At 50.0% G+C, this 15790-nt stretch overlaps 1 protein-coding gene across 3 annotated transcripts in view; it reads left to right on the top strand.

Moving 5' to 3' along the window:
* LOC128120351 (kinesin-like protein KIF19) overlaps nucleotides 1-11788 on the top strand; it is a 52954-nt gene extending 41166 nt beyond the window's left edge. For 2 of the 3 annotated variants that reach the window (XM_052754222.1, XM_052754220.1), the window contains 6 exons: nucleotides 2169-2296; nucleotides 4207-4315; nucleotides 4436-4768; nucleotides 6199-6349; nucleotides 8463-8570; nucleotides 10924-11788. In XM_052754222.1, coding sequence (XP_052610182.1) covers nucleotides 2169-2296; nucleotides 4207-4315; nucleotides 4436-4768; nucleotides 6199-6349; nucleotides 8463-8570; nucleotides 10924-11024 — 930 coding nt within the window. In that variant the 3' untranslated portion in view covers nucleotides 11025-11788. The other variant, XM_052754221.1, reaches the window with a different exon arrangement.
* Nucleotides 11789-15790: the final 4002 nt, after the last annotated feature.

Raw genomic sequence — 15790 nt, 5'->3', positions numbered from 1 at the left:
CGTGTGTCTGGAGGTGTCAGGGCCGTATCTCCTGGATTGCTCCAGGCTCGTGGACAAGCCCTGCTAAGCCACCTGCTGCACCTGCAGAGTTCTTGCAACACGAATTTCAATCGTCTTATTAATAAAAACAAACCTGGAGCCAGGTATTGGGGTGAACGCTGAAAGATCAGAGAAACAGAACAGGCCACAGCCAGCCTCGCCTCGCCAGTTCCTCAGTTGATCTTGTTTCCTCAGACTGAAAGCTTCTGAGTCCTCACCCAAATAGATCTCAGCTGACCTGCTGCTAAAAGCCTCAAAGCTTAAAAGAGCTCTAGTTCCTGGTCCTCATGCCGTATATATACCTTTCTGCTTCCTGCCATCCTGGGTTTAAAGGCATGTGTCAACCATGCCTGGCTGTTTCCAGTGTGGCTTTGAACTCACAAAGGTCTGGATGGATCTCTGCCTCCAGAACGCTAGGATTAAAGGCTTGTGTGCCACCATTTTCTGGCCTTTATGTTTATCTAGCAGCTGTTCTGTTCTCTGACCCCAGATAAGTTTATTAAGGTGCACAATATATTGGGGGACACAATATCACCACAAGTTCTTCCTTCTTTGGTGTGTATAATATGTGTGTGTGTACATGCATGTGTGTGTGTATTTATTTCTGCACATGAGCATATGTGTGCAAGTGCATAAGGGGTGTGAATGTCAGAGGACAACCTCATGGACATGATTCCTCAGGTGCTGACTGCTATATTTTTTTGAGATGGTCTCTCAGTGAACCCCAGGCATCCCACCTGTCTCCACCCCGACCCACACCCCCCAGAGCTGGGATTATAATGTGAACCACCCTGCCTGGCACTTTTTTTCTTTCCCTTCCTCTTTTTTCATGTGTACATGTGTGTGATATGCATGCATGTGTGTTTGTGTGTTCCCATGTGAGTGGGCACCACATGTATGTGCAGGTACACAGGCACAGGTGTGTGCATTCGCATGTGAAGGCCACAGGTTGACATTGTGTGTCTTTCCTGAGTGTTCTATACCTTATTTATTGGGACAGCCTCTCACTTGAACCTAGAGCTTGACAACAGAGCTAGTGTAGGTAGCCACTGTGCTCTGGGCATCTGCTGTTTCTGCCTCCTGAGCACTGGGGTTATAGATGGGCGTCCTGTTCACCTGGCCTTTATGCTGGCCATCCTCAGGTCCTCTCATGCTTGCATGGCAAAAGCTTTATCCACTGAGCCATCTCAGTGGACACAAGCTAGAGTCATCAGAGAGGAAGGAGCCTCAGCTGAGGAAATGCCTCGATGAGATCCAGCTGTGAGGCATGTTTTCTGTTCGTGATCAATGGGGGAGGACCCAGGCCATGGTGAGTGGTGCCATCCCACCGTGGTCTCTGAGCAAGCCATGGGAAGCAAACCAGTAAGCAGCTCCCCTCCATGGCCTCTGCATCAGCTCCTGCCTCCAGGTTCCTGCCCTGCTTGAGTTCCTGTCCTGACTTCCTTCAGTGATGAACCGCGATTCTGAAGTGTAAGCCAGATAAACCCTTTCCTCCCCAACTTGCTTTTTGGTCATGGTGTTTCATCGCAGCACTAGAAACTGTAACTACGACAGGGGCGGTCCTGAGGGGTGAACTCAGGACCTTGCATATTCTAGGCATCTGACTATTTGTATTTTATTTACTTTTGTCTGTTTGAGACAAGGTCTCACTATGTATGTAGCCCCGGCTTTGCCCGGAACTCACTGTGTAGACCAGAATTGCCTTGAATTCACAGAGATGCCCCTGGCTCTGCCTTCTGAGTGCTGGGATTAAAGGTGCATGCCACATGACTTCCATGGCATTAAACAAATCCACACCTGTGAAGCCACTGTGAAACCATTTCCATCTTCTAGAACCTTCTCTGCTTCCCAAATCAAAATTCTCCACTTACTAAACACTAGCTCCTCTCCCCTCCCTAGTCCCTGGGACACTGCCACACTGTGGTCTGCAGAGTGACTGTCGAGGATGGAGCTTCCCCTGTTCCCATGGTGGACACAGGTTAAGGAGCCCTGGCTGGTGCCCCAGCTCATGGCTTCCTTTGAGCCCTGATGGAGAAAGTACACCAGCTTTCCCATGGCCTGCCAAAGACCTTCAGCTTAGTAACACTCTCCTGTGCCCTGATGTCCTGACTCTTCTCCTCTGCTTCCAGGATGGTCCCATTATGAACGTATCACCCCCACCACCTGAGGAGACCAGTGGAGAGCCTCCAGGTGACAGGCGGGACCTCCCATGGGGTGCCACATTTGAGCTGCCCCAGATGCTCCTGGAGAGAGACAGGTGGGCACAGAGCCTGGGCAAGAGTGAAGGTACCAGGTCCTGGGTGGAGCTGAGGCTGTGTTTCTCAGGTGCTCTGCTAACACAGCTAAGCTCACCTCAGAGCCCATGCCCCCTCCTCCAGAGGCCTGTCTCATATCCTCCTCCTGTGCTCTTCTTAAATAAACGAGGTGCTGAGGAGATAGCTCAGTGGGGAAAGGGCTTGCTTTGCCTGAGTCCAATCCTTAGAACCTACATAAAATAACCAGGCAGGATGGCACATGTATGGTACCATTTCTGTGTTGAGGAGATGGAGACAGGCAGCCACTTTGGGGTTCACTGGCCCAGCCAGCCTCACCTGCTTGGCGAGTTCCAGGCTCCATTTCAGAAAAGCAAAATGAACAGTGTCTAGAGAATGACAGTTGATAGTGTCCTCTGTCCTTCATGCGCTGGAGAACACACATGCATATATACCTCCTCCTCATGCATCTGCACAGACATATGCACCCATACATACATATACACACACTTAAAGAATAGTAAACTCACTACAGGAGGTACTGGCTACACATAGGACAGTGGTGAGCTGAGGTATTTGAAGAGTCTGAGGCTGGAAATGGCCTTTTTGACTCCTGGGTGTTTCTGTCCTGAATGTGTTCAGTGCCACTTAACCCTGCCCCCAAAGCTTCCCTCCCCTTCCTCCCCTGTTCTCTTGTTCTGCAGCACTTTCCAAGATGAAAAGTCACACAAGTAAGTTAGATGCCCGTAGGCTCCGTCTGTAAGTGGAAAAGCTCACATCTGACCAGTCTATGTGACTGTCTTGTTGCTCAGGCTGCCTTTACAAAACACCATATTCTGGGCAGCTTAAGCAACATGAGTTGTCTCACAGTTATGGAAGCTGGCAAGCTTAGCCTGCCAGAGGTGTGAGGGAGCCTGGTGAGGGCCTCTTCCTGGCTGGAAGATGGCTGCCTTCTTGCTATGTCCTTACATGATGAGGCAGGAAAGACGGAGGGAGACAGAGCACGGAGGTGATTTTAATATCTTTTTTAAAATTTGTTTTTGTTTACTGATTTTTTTTTTCTGAGATAGGGTCTTATGTAGCCTTAAGGCTGACCTTAAGCTCACTCTGTGGCCAAGGATAATCTTGAACTTGTAATCCTCCTGCCTCCACCCCCTCCCCAGTGCTAGGATTATAGGCACACCCAATGTATGCAGATGGAGCCCAGGGCTTTGTGCATACCAGGCAAGCACTGTACCATGTGATCAACTGCCCCAGCCTTTCCCCCTTGCAGTAACCAGGGACTGAATCTAGCTGGGCCCTAGCGTTTCACTGGAGACTCTAGACAAGTGTTCTACCACTGATCCATGATCCTAGCCCCTCACTGGGAGATTCTAGGCAGGTGCTCTTGCCAAGCCAGTTTGAGGGTACACTCCATTATGGTGGAGAAGACATGACTTCCACAGTTAAGAAGCAGAGAGATGAATGGTGATGCTCAGCTCACTTTCTCTCTTTATTTAGTCCAGGACCCCGGCCCATGGAATGGTACCGCTCAGATTTAGGGTGGGTCTTCCTACCTCAATTAACCCAATCTAGATAACCCTTCACAGACATGCCTAGAGATTCATTTGCATGGTGAGTCTATATCCTATTAACTTGACAAACCAAGACTGAACATCATAGCTGTGCATCACTACCTTAGAGGACAGCACATGACCCACTACAAACCTGTGCTTCCCCTGGATACCCAGAGTAGGTGACCAGCATGGATGAGTCAACATGGTCCCAGCCACAGCAACATAGCTGAGGCCAGCATCTTACCCAGCGCATGGACCATAGTGCTCTGGGCTGGAGCAGCAGCTGGGGCTGGATCCTAGCTGCCCAGGCTGTGACAAAGGACACAGGGGCTCCAGAGTGTCTCCTGTTTCATCCACAGTGATGGGAACAGGTCTTCAAAGAGCACTCCATTGTGGAGGCTTGGGAAGCAGGACTCTCTTCTCCCTCCTCCAGCCCTCCGCATCCTGCTGACACCCCCCATGCTTGAGGTTGGTATGCAGGGTGCTAGCTAGAGGGAGGCCCCTTCCCAGTTAGACTGCATGGGGAGGGACTGCCTCTGGGGTCCCATGCTGTGACTACAGAGGGTGGCCTGTGTTTTTCTTTCACAGAAGCCCCATGCTCTAGGAGCAAAGAGCCTGGTCTCCAGACTGCAGCCCCCAGCGGGCTTGGAGCTGAGAACCCCACAGCCAGCAGGAGAGATGAGCAGCCCCCCTCTGAGTGTCCAGGCCCTCAAAGAGATGGCCCTGGGCACCAAGAGCATCGCCCTCCTCGCAGCCAGCCGTCGCTGCAAAGTGTACGACAAAGAGGGCAGCTGCCTGGACTCCAGGGACCCCAGCCCTGCAGACTGGAGGTGGCCCCACGCCAGCCCCAGCAGGGACCGCTCTGTGGAGAGGAAGACAGGGAGGAAAAGGTCACCCTCCTTCACCTGGAGCCTGCAACAAGTACGGAGATGTCTGTCTGGTTGCTGGGTGTGGCTGGGAGGGCAGACGGGCGCTCACACTACCACACATGGTCGGGATCCCTGCACTTGAAGTAGAAGAAGAGAATGTCTACACGACACCTTTATCGCTCACAGTGCCTGAGCCCACTGTGTGACCCCAAAACAGTGTCTGCTTATGTTTTGTGCAGTTATAACCCTAGAAATGCAGCTCTGTGACCTGAGAATTTTCATGTGCCAATTCAGTATTAAATACCTTCCTTCCTTCTTCCTTCTTTCCTTCCCTCCTTCTTCCTTCCCTCCCTTCCCTTTTCTTCCTTCCTTCCTTCCTCCCTTCCTTCCTTCCTTCCTTCCTTCCTTCCTTCCTTCCTTCCTTCCTTCCTTCCTTCCTTCCTTCCTTCTGTGGTACTAGGGATAGAACCCAGAACCTTGCATACATTAGACAAGAACTCTACCACTGAGCCACACCCCAGCCCCTCACTGGGGGATTCTGGGCAGGTGCTCTACCACTGGCCTATGGCCTCAGCCAGTACTTGTATTTTAATTTAAGGAAAGGGTCATTGGTTGGCTCTAGAAGAAGTCTGCTAAGTGGCATGTCAGAGTCAATCCTTGGGTCTACCACTACCGCCCATTTCTGTGCTTCCAGTGTTTGATATTGTTAGTGACCGAGGATCTGGCCAACCTACATCCTGCCTTTGGTGACCAAAGCCCTAACCTCTGCTAGACACAGGGCATTTACTGACTTGAGAGTGATATGAGGACTGAGCATTGTAATGCAGGCTTCTAATCCCAGCATTTAGAAGGCCGTAGCTGGAGGGTTGTGAGTTCAAGGCCAGCTTGGGCATCATGTTGGGATCCTGTGTCAAAACTCTGAAACCAAAAATATAAAGAAATAAAAAAAGCAAGCAAGCAGCAGCTGGTGTGTTCAATATAAAAGAAGGGAAGTAGCAGAAATCTGGGAGAGAGACAGAGAGAGAGAGAGAAAGAGAGAGAGAGAGAGAGGAGAAGAAGAAGAAGAAGAAGAAGAAGAAGAAGAAGAAGAAGAAGAAGAAGAAGAAGAAGAAGAAGAAGAAGAAGAAGAAGAAGCAAGCTTCTGCTCTTAGTCACGAAGGCAGGAAGAACCCAGTGTCCCACTTGGAACACAGGAGGGTTCACTTCTTTGGGAGTGTCTGCTTTCCTGTTCCACTCAGGCCTTTACCGGATTGGATGACGCCCACCCTTGCAAGGGAGGGGCTGTGCTCCATACACTGACCCGTGTGTCACACAGCCTGAAAGCCCTCCGTAAGGGAAAGGGGAGGAATCAGACTCATCTATCCATTTGCTCATTTACTTGGGGCTGGTTCTGCTACTCGGACACACAGTGGGTGTTTAATGAAAATGCCCTCGCATCCTTACACTCTGCCCTTCCTTCCATGTACCTTTTCCACACTGCAGACAACGGAGAAACATCAGCCCTCTACGGAACATCCATCTGAGAGCCAACTGTCCCCAGCACACCTCCAGCCACCAAAGCCATCAGGGAAGAGCTTTTTCCCTGCTGTCCCTGTGGCCTCCAAGATGAAACCCAGCCTCAGTTTTCACACAGGTATGGGTGTAGTTGGGTTTTTTGTTTTTTCAAACTCTGTGGGAGTCCACCACCTAGCTCCCAAATAAATGCACGGAGACTGATTCTTTTTTTTTTTTTTTTTTTTGGTTTTTCGAGACAGGGTTTCTCTGTGTAGCTTTGCGCCTTTCCTGGAACTCACTTGGTAGTCCAGGCTGGCCTCAAACTCACAGAGATCCGCCTGGCTCTGCCTCCCGAGTGCTGGGATTAAAGGCGTGCGCCACCACCGCCCGGCTGACTGATTCTTACTTATGAATACTGAGCCTTAGCTTGACTTGTTTCTAGCCAGCTTTTCTGACTTAACTTGTCCCATTTCTCTTTAACTGTGTTTTGTCTCTGGGCTTTTTACCTTTCTTTATTCTATGTATCTTTCTTTCCTTCATACTCCAGGACTGGCCCCTGGCATCATCCTCTTCTTCTCCTTTTCTTGTTCTTCGTTCTTCTTTTTTCAAGCCTAGATTTCTGCTCCTATTTATTCTCTCTGCCTGGCAGCCCCACCTATCCTTTCTCCTGCCTTGCTATTGGCTGTTCAGCTCTTTATTAGACCAATCAGGTGTATTAGACAGGCAAGGTAACCTAGCTTCACAGAGTTAAACAAATGCAACATAAAAGAATGCAACACATCTTTGTATCATTAGACTAATATTCCACAACATATGGGGTCAAAGAAAGAAAGAAAATGTTTTCTGTATCTCCAGTCATACAAGCCAAAGACAGAGAACAGTGTGGCTGTCACCTGCTGTCTGTGCTTTTTGGCTTTTGTTTTTCTTAGTTTGATGAATTGATTGTTGGGTGGATGTGTCAGTGACCTGGAAAGTTAGGTCCATCCTTTCAGATCTGGACGCGGAGTTTACTTCTGTCTAGATATAAGCCAGTTGGGATGGATTTGAACTGGTGAGTGTTTGCCTAGCATGTGTGGAGCCCATTGCCAGCACCATGGATGGTGTGTGGTGCACACCTACAATCCCAGAACTTGGGAGGTGGAGGCAGGAGACTTCGAAACTCAAGGTCATCCTTGGCTACATAGTGAAGGATGTAGGCTGGGCTATATGAGACCCTGATTCAAATAAAACAGAGAAACTTTTTTTAAAATTTGTTTTGATAAAGGTTTTTTCTGTGTAGCCCAGACTGGCTTAAGATTACCATCCTCCTGCCTCAGCTTCCCGAGGACTGGGAGTGCAGGCATCACTGTTCTGTTTATAGACATGGATTTCTGTGATCACAGAGATAATTAGTCCATAATGTGCCACACAAGCTTGAGCAACCACGGAAAAGCTCAGTGCTGCAGTGCATATCTGCAGCCTCTGTCCTAGGGGCAGACACAAAGCAGCCCAAGCAATGAGCTCCAGGTTCAGTGAGAGACCCTGTCTGAAAAAACAAAGTGGAAGGATGTGCATGGTGGTGCACACCTGTAATCCCAGGCGGAGACCGGCAGATCCCTGTGAGTTCAGAGCCCAGCCTGGCCTACGCAGTGAGCTTCAGGCCAGGAAGGCCTACACAGTGAGGCCCAGTCTCAAAAACAAACAGCAAGCAAAGGGTGAGGAGTGATGGTGCAAGACGCCAACATTGACCTCTGACCTCCTCACCCATGCAAAAACCCACATGCACACACATGACAGAACACATCAGCGCCGTGTGGTCCTTCTAGAGTTATACTCTAAGCCTGTGACCCAACCCTCAGGAATCTTACACAGAAGGATCGTGAGTAGCAGTATGTAGCCAGCCTGGGCTACATACTGAGACCCTGTCTCCACAGCAAGCGGTGGCTGGTGAGGTGATGCATGCCTGTACCGCCAACTCCTGGAAGACTGAGGCAGAGGGATTGAGTTTGAAGCCAACCCAGACCATCTAGAAAAATACTTTGCCCAAATCTCTCTCTTCTTCTTCTTTCCCTCCTCTTCCTCACTCCCTGCTGCTCTTCCTCCCCCTCCCTGTTCCCCACATCCCCCCACTCACCCCCCACTCTCCCCCAGCCTCCTGTGGAGCTGAGGCCCCAAGGAAGCAGACTCATCTCCTTCCCCCTCCGCAGTCGGATCTCTAGGCCTGGTAGGTCATCTCTGCAGCCAACACTTCCCATTGCTTGCATCTCCTTCAGATGAAAACACGCTCCATGTGCCGGAGGTCAGCTTCACCTTCCCCAGCGCCGTGTGGCAGAGCAACGCAGCCCCAAGCCGGCCTCCCCTCCTGCCACGTGACATCCGAGGTCAGTGGCTGTACCTCCAAACCTGTACCCCCCTGTCCTTACCCCACTGGCATCTTGGACACTCGTGTCCCATCTGTGGGAGAACTGGTAGAGGGGTAGCAGCTTCCCATACTATAGCCTTCCACTCTCCAGGCCTCTGCTGCTTGTGAACTATTTGGAGGACAGCAATGCTGTCAGACAGGGTTGGGGAATGACCTGGGCAGCGAGTGGACAGCCTGGACTTGAAGTGGAGGCCTCTGTCTCCCTTGCCCAGCTTGTTCTGATGACTCAGAGGAGACAGTGGGAACCAGGTGGCTTTCCAAGCTGACCTTGTCCCAGCAAAAGTTTCCTGGCATTCCTGATGGAGCTCTTCACTCCCCTCCCATACATTTCCCCTAACTTTGAATGAGATGTCCGGTCCAGAGTGAATGGCTGGAAGCTGAGGGTCAAGGGTCAAGTGGGCAAGAGAGGGCCAGATGCAGGGGGGTGGGACTGGCGGGCTTCAAGGTTGTGCGGGCACAACCTTGTAGCTGGGAATGAGATGCTAATAGAACACTCCTGTTCAGTGGAGTCAATGGGTAGAAATGAACTGGGCCAGGGTCAGGATAAGGAGAATGGGGGAGGGTGTGTCTCAGGGCTCTATCCTGGGGAGGTGGCACCAGGGGACTCAAGCCAGGGATTAGGTGTCTGGTGGGTAGATGGGCACCCAGGTGAGTCCATTCCCTACCCACTGCATGTAGATCCTCCAAGTTCTTTTTTAAGAATATTCTCGTTTGGGCTCGGGGTATAGTTAACTCTATGCGTGTTTGCCTTGCAAGTGTGAGGACCAGAGGTAGATCCCTGAAATCCATACAACAAAAGCCCAATTGGGGCATGTGTTTATAATCTGTGGAGGCAGAGATGGGGAGATCCCTGAGGTTCACTAGCCAGCCAGCCAGCCTAGGGCCCAAGGAATGACGTCCAGGAGAGTACTCTGCCCTCTATACAAATGTTTATTGTCCTGTAGACACACTGCACACACATCACACACACAAATATTATTATTTCATTGTATAACTTCAGCCCTAATTTATGATCTAGGGCAACACCTTCCCCAACCAAGTATATAGTCACGACGTAGTCCAGGCTGGCCTGAAGTCACAATCCTCCTCCCTCATTTCCTGAGGGTTAGGATGACAGTGCCAGGCCATTTTGTGCCCAGCTCACCCTAGTTTACTCCTCCAAAGCTAAGGCTGTTGTGGTTTGCTTAACTGAGAAAGATCCCAGCTGAGGCCTTCCAGGACAGGAGGCACCCGTTCTGCAGGAGAGTGGCCAGTCTAGGTGTCAGTCCTGAGGGTCACAGCCTCGTCCCTCTTCCTCCCCATGTGACTTCTAATTTTTTTTCTTTTTCTTTTTTGTTTTTTTTGTTTTTTTTGTTTTTTGAGACAGGGTTTCTCTGTGTAGCCCTGGCTGTCCTAGAACTCACTCTGTAGACCAGGCCATCCTCTAACTCACAGAGATCTGCCTGCCTCTGCCTCCCAAGTGCTGAGATTAAAGGCATGCACCACCACCACCTGGCCCTAATTTTTTTTTAACTTGAACCAAGAATGACTCTAACTCACCCCGTGCTTTACTGGACCCCAGCTGTGAGGTTGGCCACTTTAGTGTCCATGTTCATGTCATCTTCATCTCAAATGGAGAAGCCAGAGCTACCCCATCCCCTCCTGGGCTGGCAAGCATCCTCTGGCATCCTTAGTACCATCTCATCATCCCCTGAACCACCTGACAACCAAGCCTTGGATGAAGTCAAACATTCCTGGGATATCGGACTGCCAGGATTGTGTGGGATAGGGAGCAAGTGGGAGGTCCTACCAGCTGTCTGACCTCATTTCCTGCTGCTGCATCCTACCCTCCCCCATGCTGCTGTTTGGAAGAAGAAAAGATTAAAGGGCTCTGGAGGAAGAGGTCTTCCAGGTGCTGACTGGTTAGCCAAGCATGCTGAGTGATGGAACCGGTATTATTGTATCTTTGAGTGTGAGGGATAGGAAAGGGTCCACATGGCACCTCATCCTTGTTGCTTTGACCAGAGCTGCTGGGCACGTTATCAAACAGAAGGCCCTGAGTGACCTGGGAGCAGGGAGGCCAAATCAGCCTGAAGGTTGAGGAGGAAAAGACTTGGAGGTCACACATGATAGATACCTGGAAGAGGACTCTGGTATTGATGAAGTCAGCTGCTGTCGTGTGTGTGTGTGTGTGTGTGTGTGTGTGTGTTTTCCAGGCCCTGTGAGTACTGAGCTGCGTGTGGCCACAGATGGGGCTAAAGTCTCAATGTCTAGTGAGTGTTGACTTCTCTTCCATTGATCTGGCTACCAACTAAAGTTTCCCATCACCCCAGGGTCTACAGACAGCAGAGGCCGGCGTCACAGCCCACTGCCACCCAACAATCCTCCCAAGCTCCAGGGTGGCAGTGCCAAGAGACCAAGGCGTCCTAAGTAGATGGCAGCAGGAGCTGGTGACCTGGAAGGCCGAGCGTCCTGGGGACCCCAACACTGGACAGAGATGGAGAGTGGGACAGGACACAGGGGTCACCTCTCATGGCAAAGGACCTGTCTGAGACCTCTGTTTTGTCTTTGGGTCTTTCTTGGATCATTACAGTTGCTGAGGATGCCCCCTGGGATATCCCTGGATTCCGATGACTGACAGCCCATGGCTCACACTCAGGCTGTAGGGGTCCCTGGGGGAGGGCTGAGCACCCTCAGATGGGATGGAAGAATATGTCCCCATCACCACCACTGAGCAGTCCGCAGGTGGTTCTGGGGATGCCAGCACCAGAGAAGACAGGATGGCTTTTTTCCTGCTACCTGGTTCTGCCTCCAAGCTCCCAAAAGCTTCCCAAGCTCTCAGCCATGCTGACAGGGGAGCTGATGATGGTGGGGAGGCAAGAGGGAACAGCCAGGGCTAGTGAGATCTGTATGCTTTGCTTTACTGGGGACCTGCATGGGGAGCATCTAAGAGGCTTAGGAGTTTGGGTCTATTGATACGTTTTATTTGAGACAGAGTCTCATGTAGCTCAGGCTGGCCTTGAACTTGCAATGCAGCTGAGGATGACCCTGAACTCTTGATTGTCCTGCCTTCCTCTCTCAACTTTTCAGATTATAAGCACAGGCCATCATACCTGGTTTATGTGGTGCTGGGGATGGAACCCAGGATCCTATGTGTGCTAGGCAAGTACACACCCTACAGACATTCCCAAGGCTTTCTGTCTTTAAAAAAAAAAAAAAAAAAAAAAACCTGGCGGGAAAAAGAGGACACAAAATTGAGTTCCACGTTGATAAGACATTGTCTTGTCTGTTTTTTGTGTTTGATTTTTGAGATGTGGGCAGGGCGGAGGGTAGAGGGCTAGGGGTGGGGTGATCAGGCTGAACAGGCCAGGAGAACAGGGTAGTCAATAGATTTCTTCTGTGGTTCCTGCCTCTGCCTCTGCTCCTGCCAGAGTTCCTGCCCCATCTTCCCTCAATGATGGCTGACAGCTGTAAGCTGAAATAAACCCTCTCCTCCCCAAGCTGCAATTGGCATGGTGTTTATCACAGCAACAGACAGCAGACTAGGACGCTGCCCTTTATGACCTAGACAGAGGGACAGGGGCTAGGTGGACTGTGACTTCACCTCCTTAGGTTGGAAGGTGGAGGCACGTGGCAGCCCCTTGACTAGGAAGTAGGTTTTAAATGGGTGTGTATGTACCTGGCCCAGAAATGTTGAGCAAATGCCACAGCTGGATGCTGGGGGTCATCCCTCCCTCCTGCTGTGACACCTGCTGCCAGGGAAGATGGCTCGGGGCTTCCTTGAAGCCATCACCCATTTGGATTTTCCAAGCTGCTTGGGGAGGGGACTTCTATATTTGGGGGCTTTGCTGGGACCTCTGTGAGCCCTGTTGATACCCACCTCAACTGTGGTGAGGCGATTGAGGGTGTACCAGCTGGTATCTCAGGCCCCTCAGGATCAGGTGCAGTGGGCCCCAAGCCCCACACTATGAACCTTGAGATGGGGTGTAAGGTGACTTGTAAGACTTTATAGTCACAAGCAAACATTTTTGTTGTTGTTTGTTTTTTTAAGACAGTGTTTTCTGGGTAGCCCTGGCTGTCCTGGAACTCACTCTGTAGACCAGGCTGGCCTCGAACCCAGAGATCCACTTGCACAAACGTTTTAATTGTGAAGCTGTTTCACAATGTTTATTAGGAAGTATGTCACTAGCCCACTGGAGGCTTGAGCTTGTCAGTCATGCCTGAACTCAAAATGAAGGTGGTGGAAAGATGACTGAGTGGGTAAAGGGCTTGCCATTGCAATTGTGAGGACCTGAGTTCAGAGCCTCAGAGCCCATGGAACAGCTGGTAACATGAATAATGTACGTCTGTGATCTCAGTGTTCCATTTGTGGGAGGGTGGGCTACAAGGGGGAGACAGAATTTCTGGAAATTTGTAAGCCACCTGGGAGGCCTATACAGAATGAACGGGAAAGCCCCGCCTCACACAGAGTGAAAGGCAAGGACTGACCCCGGAGGTTGTCCTCTGACCTCCACACATGCCGTGGCACACAAGAAGTTAAAAAGAAAAAGCTGGGCAGTGGTGGTGCACGCCTTTAATCCCAGCACTTGGGAAGCAGAGGCAGGTGGATCTTGGTGAGTTTGAGGCCAGCCTGGTCTATAAATAGCAGGTTCTGGGACAGTCAAAGCTACACAGAGAAACCCTGTACCAATAGATAGATAGATAGATAGATAGATAGATAGATAGATAGATAGATAGATAGATAGATAGATAAGCAGATAGATAAATGAATAAACAAACAAACAAACAAACAAATAAATAAATAAATGGTGTGGGGATGTTGGTTCAGTTGGTAGAGTGCTTACATGAGGCTCTGGGTCCATCTCTAAGCATCTCCAAATAATAATGATGATAGTAATAATAGTAGTTAATCATAAAGGAAGAAGATGAAATGGAGGAAGGGAGGAAGCGGCCTGTAGAGTCTCCTGGATAGAAGAGATATGACATTTGTTTGGCCGATGGGCTATTTCTTGAAAAGTGAGCTCTTAATTTGGGGGTGTGTGCAAGGAGATGAATCCATGGGTGAAGAGGCATACTGGTGGCCTGAGCATTAGGTGGCAGATGGCTAAGGACCTCTCTGGCTCATTCCTGAGGACAAGCAACTGCACTAGGAAGCTGGAGGCTCACCCTAGACTGGCCTGTGCTGCCTAGGCTCTTGCACAGACGCGTGTCTGAGTCCATCAGCTTCTAGAACAACAAACAACCACCATGAGTTCTTTGGTTCCGGAGGCTGCAGAGTACAGGTGAGGGCCGAGATGCAGATGGGCTCTGGCGAGGCCTGTGTCTGGTTTGCAGACTGTTGAGGACTTTTGTGGTGGAAGGAGTTTGTGAGAGTTTGGTTTAGGAGGGCACTAATACCCCATTCACAAGGGCTCCACCCTCCTGACCTCATCACCTCCCAGAGCAGTGAATAAGGGCTCCTCTCTCCCCAGTCTTCTCTAGCATTTGTTGCTAGTTCTTTTATTATTATTATTTAATATTTAATTTTTATTTTATGAGCATTGTGGCTTGAGTTGACTCAGTGGTTAAGAGCACTGGCTATTCTTCTAGAGAGCCTGGGAGCAATTCCTAGCATACATGTGGTGGCTAACAACCATCTGTAACTCCAGTCCTAGGGGGTCCAGTACCATCTTCCGGCCTCTAAGGGCATTGCATGCACATGGTGCACAGACATACATTTGGGCCAAACATACACATATAAAGTTAAAAATATAATAATGAAAGTTCCAAAAATAATTCATGAATGTTTTGCCTGTGTACCATGTGAGTGTCTAGTGCCCACAGAGTCCAGGCAAAGGTTTCAGATCCCCTGGAACTGGGGTTAAGGATGGGTGTAAGCTGCCATGTGGATTCTGGGAAGCAAGCTTGGGTCTCCACAAGAGCAGCCAGTGCTCTTAACGACTGAGCCATCTTTCTAGATCCATGTTATCAGCTTCCTCCTCCTCCTCCTCCTCCTCCTCCTCCTCTTCTTTTTGAGATAGGGTTTCTCTGTGTAGTCCTGGCTGTCCTGGAACTTGCTCTGTAGACCAGGCTGGCCTCAAACTCACAGAAATCTGCCTGCTTCTGACTCCTGAGTGCTGGGATTAAAGGTGTGTGCCACCTGCCTGACCTCAGTTCAGATTTCTTTTTCTTTCTTTCTTTCTTTTCTTTTTTTTTTTTTTTTTTTGGTTTTTCGAAACAGGGTTTCTCTGTGTAGTTCTGGTGCCTGTCCTGGATCTTGCTTTGTAGACCAGGCTGGCCTTGAACTTTACAAGATCTTCCTGCCTCTCTCTGCCTCCCAAGTGCTGGGATTAAAGGCGTGTGCCACAGCCACCTGGCCAGCTCAGATATCTTACTGAGAGCCATCCTGGCTAGGGTAAGGTGGTATCTCAGAATAATGTTAATGCTGAACCCTTTTTAAAATGGTTATTAATCATTTATGTCTTTCTTTTGAACACTACCTGTTCATTAGCCCGTTTCTTAAGAGGCAGTTGTATTTTCTTTAAGTATTACTATCTGCAGGTTTTTGTAACATCTGGATGTCAGTCCCCTGTCTGAGGTGAGGTTTCAGATCTCCCATTCTGTGGGTATCTGTGTGCTCTGCTGTTTCTTTAGCCATGAAGAAACTTGCATTTCACATGGTCCCATCCATTGGCGGTTCCTTTTCTTATCCTCTGTATCCTCATAGCAACCCAGGGCCCAGGGTGTGTGAGAACCTCCCAGTGGCCCCTTCACTACTAATAGATATTTTCTGGTTCATTCTTACAGATCCACAGTTATTTATGCTTTTCCTCTGTTGCAACCCTGGTTATGAAACCAGTTGGGCACATGTCCTCTGTCTAAGACACACTTGGGTCCCCAGGGAGCTCACAGCAGAAGGATAGCCTGGGAGGCCCACCTACATAAAGGAGCTTGGATTCTAGGAAAATAACATGACATGGGACTGGGGACATGACTTGGTGGTAGGGCACCTGCCTAGAATACCCCAATGAGGGGCTGGGGTGTGGCTCAGTGACAGAGCACCTGCCTAGAATGCCCCAGTGAGGAGCTGGGGTGTGGCTCAGTGGTCGAACACCTGCCTAGAATCCCCCAGTGAGGGGCTGGGGTGTGGCTCAGTGGTAGAGCACCTGCCTAGAATCCCCCAGTGAGGGGCTGGGGTGTGGCTCAGTGGTAGAGCACCTG

The sequence above is a fragment of the Peromyscus californicus genome, unplaced genomic scaffold (genome assembly GCF_007827085.1).
Source record: "Peromyscus californicus insignis strain IS unplaced genomic scaffold, ASM782708v3 Scaffold_2__1_contigs__length_46816999, whole genome shotgun sequence".
NCBI classification, from domain to species: Eukaryota; Metazoa; Chordata; class Mammalia; order Rodentia; family Cricetidae; genus Peromyscus; species Peromyscus californicus.
The sequence above is the reverse complement of the archived record's forward strand: the minus strand, read 5'-3'. Positions and strand labels throughout refer to the sequence as shown.